Source organism: Bos javanicus, chromosome 18, assembly GCF_032452875.1.
Source record: "Bos javanicus breed banteng chromosome 18, ARS-OSU_banteng_1.0, whole genome shotgun sequence".
Classification (NCBI taxonomy): Eukaryota; Metazoa; Chordata; class Mammalia; order Artiodactyla; family Bovidae; genus Bos; species Bos javanicus.
This window is the reverse complement of record NC_083885.1, coordinates 49,340,869-49,348,048: the sequence shown is the minus strand read 5'-3', so window position 1 is coordinate 49,348,048 and position 7,180 is coordinate 49,340,869. Positions and strand designations below refer to the sequence as shown.

The 7,180-nt window shown below is 50.8% G+C and overlaps 1 protein-coding gene across 2 annotated transcripts; it reads right to left on the bottom strand.

Annotated features, from left to right (window-relative positions):
* Positions 1 to 293: 293 nt before the first annotated feature.
* SELENOV (selenoprotein V) lies at positions 294 to 5,183 on the bottom strand. 2 transcript variants are annotated; one of them, XM_061388257.1, is made up of 7 exons: positions 4,981 to 5,183; positions 4,193 to 4,307; positions 2,701 to 2,725; positions 2,517 to 2,570; positions 2,330 to 2,404; positions 2,136 to 2,235; positions 294 to 408 (listed from the first exon to the last, which is right to left on the bottom strand). In XM_061388257.1, the coding sequence occupies exons 1-6, from the start codon at positions 5,147 to 5,149 to the stop codon at positions 2,146 to 2,148; spliced, it is 528 nt and encodes a 175-aa protein (XP_061244241.1). In that variant the 5' UTR covers positions 5,150 to 5,183; the 3' UTR covers positions 294 to 408; positions 2,136 to 2,145. The 2 variants fall into 2 exon arrangements, with proteins under 2 accessions (XP_061244241.1, XP_061244240.1); XM_061388256.1 differs by having other exon boundaries at positions 4,193 to 5,166.
* Between the last annotated feature and the right edge of the window lie 1,997 nt (positions 5,184 to 7,180).

Here is a 7,180-nt window from a genome sequence, read left to right as displayed (position 1 = left end):
GTCTCAACCTCAACAAATGCCAATGGAATGGGAATGCCAATCAATGAAATGCCAATCAAATTCCAAACCAGGCCACAGGAAATAAAGATCCCACAAAAGAAAGAAATTGACTTTGACAGTGTGAGAACGTTGAGGCTACACCAGGTGGGGAGCAGCAGGAGTAGCCTTCTGTTCCAAGCTGGCCTCCCCGCGCCCGCCCACCCGGTCCAGGAGATGCTGGGAGCACCGTAGCAGGCAACTTCCCCAGACGGCAGAAGTGAGTGCGGGGACAGTGGCAATCAGACGAGAACACAGGGAGGCAGACTCTGTATTTCCCTCTTCACGTCTCCCTGACCCTGTCCCAGCTGCCATCAGAAAAGGACCTGACTTGACATCATTTCAGCCCTTCTCACCATCCTGCTGAGGCTCCTGAAATGGGGAAACAAGAAAGAAAAAAAATAATAACTCTAAAAAAAAAAGATAGCATTTGTAGGGCTTACTATGTTCAGGACCTCTAAGATTTTCCATTTCCATGGCTTATAATGCCTGCCAGAGTCTCCTTGACATTTCTGAAACACACCAGACACACTCCTACCACAGGGCCCATGCACATTCTGTCCCTTCTGCCCAGAATACTTTCCCCTAGATATCCACATGCTTCAGTCCCTTACATCCTTCAAGTGTCTCAATATCACCTTCCCAATGAGATTGTCTCTGACCACTCAACTTAGAGTTGCAAAAAGTCCCCAGCAGCCTCCAAAGCCCTTTCCCTACTTTATTTTTCTTCTCATCACTTATCTCCTAAAGTACCTTCTAGGGACTTCCCTAGAAGTCCAGTGGTTAAGACTCCTCGCTCCCACTGCAGAGGGCACAGGTTTGATCCCTGGTAGAGGAACTAAGAGAGGAGGGCATGGAAACTCACTCCTGTATTCTTGCCTGGAGAATCTCCATAAACAGAGGAGCCTGAGGGGCTATAGTCCACGGGGGTGGCAAAGAGTCGGACATGACTGAGCAACTCAGCACAGGACAGCACAGAGGAACAGATTGCACATGCTGAATGGTGCGGCCAAAAAAAGAAATAAAAAGCAATGAAATGCCTTCTCTTCACCTAAGGTCTTGTTCACTGTCTTCCATCAACTGTCAGCTCCACCAGGCCAAGGGTTTGGGTCTATTTGGTTCACCACTGTATCATCCCCAGGACCTAGAATCACACCTCGTAGGTACTCAGGAAATACTTGACTAAAATGAAATCCAGTGAGGTTAAAGACACGTGACTCAAGACGGGCCAATGATAGCAGTGTAGTGACATTCCCTTGGCCCTGAGTGATTCATTCAGAGATGGACATGTAACTTAATCCATGCCAATGGGAATCCTTGCTGGGATTTATGGTATACTTATGACGAGTCTATCAAAACTCAACAGCTTGTGTGCTTTAAACATGTACTGTTTCTCATGCATCACTTACACTTCAATAAAGTTGGAAATAATTGTAAAGTAGATACACAATAGACAAAGTATTAAATCAGTAGCAGCTTACAAATATCTACGTAGTGAGTGGTTTTAAAAATCCAGTATTGGTGGAAAATAAATGGTTGTGTCTATGCTTTAAAACATTAAGACAACATTAGCAATAGGACTTTATGCAATTATTGATTCCATGCTCTGTATCTGCACTGTCCAATACAGCTGCCACGTGTGGCTGTGAACATCTGAAATGGGACTAGTTATTAGTGGGACTAATAACTGAATTTTTAATGTATTAATTTCATTAACTCCATTAAGGTGAAAAGACACATGCTGTTATTGTCACATACTGCCACAGCACAGCTTTACAACTAAAAGTTAAAAAAAAGTTATTAAAAAAAAAAACTGTATAGTTGACACACGCTGAGCATACTCTGACATACGCTAAGCCGTGCACTATTTATTACCTTATAAGAAGCATTTCATGGAATTAACAACCCCATTTTACAGATGAGGAAACTGAGGCTCAGAAAAGGATATAGATAACTTAACCTGATTATAACAGTGAGGACTGGTTGAGCTAGAACTGGGGCTAAGGTGTCTTTGACTCCAAGGCAGGACCCTGTCTTCTGCCTGCCCGCCCACCCATGGTCCAACCTCCACCCCTCCCACCTCACTGCCCTCATCTCACCTCCAGCCCACTAGTTGCCTGCTACCTTTTTCTTGAACTCCTCATTGAGCAGGTTGACAATTGTCTGTAGCTTGACCTCATCCACAAAGCCATCACCATTCTGGGCACAGAAGGGAAAGAGCACAGACATGTAGGTCTCTCACCCCCTGGGAGCTCCAGCCTCCCTCCCTGTCCAGAACCTTGCTCAGAATCACCTTCTTTGAATGTATCAATTTCCCATCCACAAACACTTCAAACTCCCCTGTAGCCTGGGCAGATATTTCCTCCTCCTGGGGAGGGAATGGTGGAGGTTAGCAGAGGCAAAGAACGCCCCTCCAAGTCCCTTGGGGGGTCTTGGAGCCCCGATTGCCCCCCACTCTCCCAAGCCACCAGCACACTCACGAAGATTAGAGAGTTTGGAAATTGCTGCTCCAGACTCTTTCTCAATAGGATGTACTGTGGGGAGGAGATGGGATATGTGGTCATGGGATCACAGGGTCATAGGTCTTGAGAGGAGGGAAAACAGGAACCCCTTCCAGACATCGTGGCCCAAACTCCCCCAACCTCCAAAGCCAAAACTACTTACCCGCAGGCTGTAGCTTCAGAGGCCACTGGAGGCCGAGGACAGAGAGGAGGGAGGCAGAGAGAGGTGGAAGGAAGATACATCATTAGAATCCCCTGAAGTCCAGAGAGACACTGTGAAGAGCTAAGTCAGATCTTGTCCCTCCCCTGCTCAGAAGCATCTGAACACAAAAATAACAGTCCTCCCCGTGGTCCACAAGTCCCAACAGGATCCACCCCCATCACCTCTCTGCTCCATCTCTTCCCTCTGTCCCTCTGGCTCCAGCCACAGGGACCTCCTAGCCCTTCTTCCAAAACTCCAGGGGTGCCTTGCCTCAGGATCTTTGTACTTTCTGGTCTCTCTGCAGAATACTCTTTCCCTGGTAGCTCAAAGGCTCCTTCTCGCCCCTCTTTCAGATCTTTGGTCGAGTATTGCCTCCTTGAGGATACTCCAGCTAACCTGTGACACCCACCCCCCACAAGATGCCTTTTGTCCATAGCACTGGTCACCTTCTAAGATACTAGATAACTTGCCATGTGCTGTGTTTATTGCCCATTTCTGCCCCTCCACATCAGAATGTCAGTGCCACAGGCATCTTTGTCTTATTCACTGCTGTGTCTCTGATGCTGAGAATAGGGTCAGCACATGGCAGGTGCTGAATAAATGGTTGTTCAGTGAATAAAATAATGAATGAATCCATGGAGTCAGAGAAAGAGAAAGAAGATGGGGAATTCCCTGGTGGTCCAGTGGTTAAAATTACACACTTCCACTGATGAGTGTGTGGGTTTGATCTTTGATCCTTGGTCACGGAAGCTTTGCATGCAGCACAAGTTTGACCAAAAAAGGAAGAAGAAGAAGGAGGAGATGGGCAGAGAAAGAGAGGTGGGGGAGAGGGGGAAAGAGAGATAGAAGGAGAAAGAGCTACACATCACAAGGGGAAAGGGAAAGAGGCAGTGAGCTGGAGAGAGAGCTAGAGAGAGACCACCGCATGGGGGCGGGGGCGGGAGGGGTTGGGGGGGACTGGAGGGGAAGACAAAGCCTCACCCCCGGCCACATTCAGTCCTGGGTCTCAAGGAAGTCAAGGAAGGTCACTGCTGTTTACTCTTGTCATTGACACAAAGATTCCGCTTTGGGATCACAAATGTGGACCCCTCTGGCCTTTGTATGGGGTGGGCCCCCTTTCCCTTGCTATCCAGATCCCCCTACTTCTATCAGACCCTCCCCACCCCACTTGGTAGCCTCATCAGTGAGAAGTTGCAGCCTAAGACCCACCTCCCAAGAAAGGCTGTTTCTAAGCCCTCAGCCTCTGAAGTTCTCCCATTCCTCCTCTTCCCTCTTCCTGCCCCCATCTCCCGCCCCAACCCCAGGAAAACATGGCTTGGCTCAGCCCTCTGTCTCCTGAAGGCCTGGCCCCGCAGCAGCAGGAGAGTGAATGAATGAACCTAGAGCTTTCGGGTCCCAAAGAGAATGGCAGGCCCAGAGGCGGAAGCAGGTGTGGGCAGGGACATCTCCTTACCAGTAAACCACTCGAATCATGATCTTGTTTTCCTCTTTGAGGTTCCCACTGATGGAGGCTAATGCGGTGGCAGGAACCGGTAAGATGGCCTGGATGGCCCCTAGGATGGGCGTCCCTGGGACATGTCCAGAAGAAGAAGCTATCAACTTGGTGGTCGATGTGTCTGTCCTCAGAGGGGACCCGAGGGATAGGGACCGTAAATCGGTGGCCAATGGAGTAAGAGCAGGAAGGGGCTCTTGGATGGGAGGAAATCCATTGGCGGCTGATGAAACTTGCTTCACCCTCGGGCTTGGCTCAAGATTCTTGGCAGGTGACACAGTGAGGGTGGGTTCAAGTTCCAGGGGCGGGCCCGAAGGCAGAGCCGAGTCGGGGAGGGATTCCAAGGGAGGAATCAGGACCCGAGATGGGATCGGGGTTGGGATCGGGTCCGGAATTGGGATCTGGACCGGAGTCGGGGACCGGATCAGTGTCGGGGTCCCGATCGGTGTCGGGGGCCGGACAGGAGTCGGGGGTCGGACGGGAGTCGGAGGGCGGACGGGAGTCGGGGGCCGGACCGGAGTCGAGAGCGGGACCGGAGTCGAGAGCGGGACCGGAGTTGGGGTCCGGACCGGCGTTGAGGGCGGGACTGGAGTTGGGGTCCGGACCGGAATTGGGGACCGGACCGGAGTTGAGGGGGGGACCGGAGTTGGGGTCCGGATGGGGGTCAGGGTCCGGATGAGAGCCGGCGTCCGGAGCAGAGTCGTGATCCGGGTCGGGCCCGAGTCCGGGCCAGGTGTCGGAGTCCGAACCTGAATGGAGGTCCTGTGCAGGGTCGAACCCCGGACCGGAGTCGAGGCCCGGGCCGGAGTAGGGGCTGGGGTCCGCGGCTGGTTGTTCATGGGGTCCCGGGGCGCACCCCGGGTAGCCGGGGTGGCGATCCCTCCCGACCCTCCTGCCTTGGGGCGGGAAGAGCCTCATCCGCACCGGATTCTAGCGACCACAATGGGGCGCTGTTGCGCGGGGTTCCATTGGGTGCGCGGATTCTACCGCCGAGCCGGGGATTGGAGAAGGAAATGGCAACCGACTCCAGTGTTCTTGCCTGGAGAATCCCAGGGAAGGCGGAGCCTGGTGGGCTGCCGTCTATGGGGTCGGTCACACAGAGTCAGACACGACTGAAGCGACTTAGCAGCAGCAGCAGCAGCACCAGAGCCGGGGATGGGGCAGGGACCTCTGGATCCCATCCCCTGAATCCCTACCTCCAGTTGCCAATATCCTTAATGTTCAGGCATTCACTGTATGTTTGTCCAGTGCCTGCAATGTGCGCCCTCCTGAGCTGGGTGACTCTTCAGACACAGCAGTCAGGAGACCAGGTCCGGAGATCAGGCTCCCTGTCCAGTAGGGGAGATATGCATGTGTCAGACTCTGGGATCCCAGGGACTGTAGCCCACCAGGCTCCTCTGTCCATAGGATTCTCCAGGCAAGAATACTGGAGTGAGTTGCCATTTCCTCTTCCAGGGGTTCTTCCTGACCCAGGAATGGAGCCTGTGTCTCTTGCACTGGCAGGTGGATTCTTTACCACTGAGCCACCTGCAAAGCATAGGGGAAGATATACCCCTTACCAAACAGTGACATTCCAGTGAGGTCAGAATGAGGGTGACCTGGAGAAGAATAACAGATCTTACATTCACCTAGCACTGAATGCTATACATATGCCCATAGCTGGTACGTGGCAGAACCAGGATTCAAACCACAGCTATCAGACTCCAGGGTCTGGACACAGAATCCTGGGTACAGGGCTCTATCACACTGTGAGCTCCTCCATGGTAGGAACTTGTCTGGCTCACTGCTGAATCCCCAGCTCCTACAATAAGGCCTGGCACACAGTAGGCACTCAACAAACATGTCTTTTTATTTTGAAACAGCTTTTAAAATATAATTTTATTTATTTTTGACTGTGCTGGGTCTCTGCTGTTGCTCAGGCTTTTCTCTAGTTGCAGTGAACGGGGACTATTCTCTAATTGTGGTGCTCAGGCTTCTCACGGCAGTGACTTCTCTTGTTAAGGAGCATGGGCTCTGGGATGTGCAGAGGCTTCAGCAATTGCGGTTCCCTGGCTCTAGAGCATGGGCTCAGAAGTTGTGGCACATGGGTTTAGTTGCTCCATGGCATGTAGGATCTTCCCAGACCAGGGATCGAACCCGTGTCTCCTGCATTGGCAAGTGGTGGATTCTTTACCACTGAGCCACCAGGGAAGCCCCTGCAACAGTTGTAACACTTACCAGAAGTTGGGAAAACAGTACAGAGAATCCCAATGTAACTTTCACTCAGCTTTCCTCAATAACAACATCTTAAGTAACCACAGTACGTTATCAAAACCAACTATTCCAATACTGTTAGGTCAGGTACAGACCTTATTCAGATTCATGGAAGGGTTTCAGGCAGAAGCCTACAGTGCTTCTCAACCTCTGAGAGTCCTTCCTGTGCTAAATTTTGGGCCTGGGTTCTCAAAACCAGGAGGATCAAGAAAGACTGAACTTTCTGTGTGATGCTGGGTAAGCCTCTACCACATCTTTGGGCTCTAGTTTGCTCCTCTGTGAAATGAACTTGAAATAGGCTTTCCTCTTATAGCATATTGAGAACTAACATTTACTGAGCAGCTATCATATGCCAGCCTGTTATAAAATGCTTGTAGTTATTAACTCACTACTCACAAACTTCTGAAGCAGATTCTATTACTAGTCTCATTTTACAGAAGAGAGAGGTAAAGTGACTTGTTTGAATAAGTGGCAGAACCAAGATCTGAACCAAAGCAGTCGGATTTCTGTGTGTTTGCAAGCTTTGGGTTTTGTTTGTTTTGGCTGCATCGGATCTTAGTTGTGGCATGCTGGATCTTTACTTGTAGCCTATGAACTCTATGAAGTCTGAACTCTATGAACTCCAGCTGTGGCACACAGGCTGGTAAGCTTGCAGTGCACAGGCTTTAGTTGCCCTGAGGAATACTGGATCTTAGT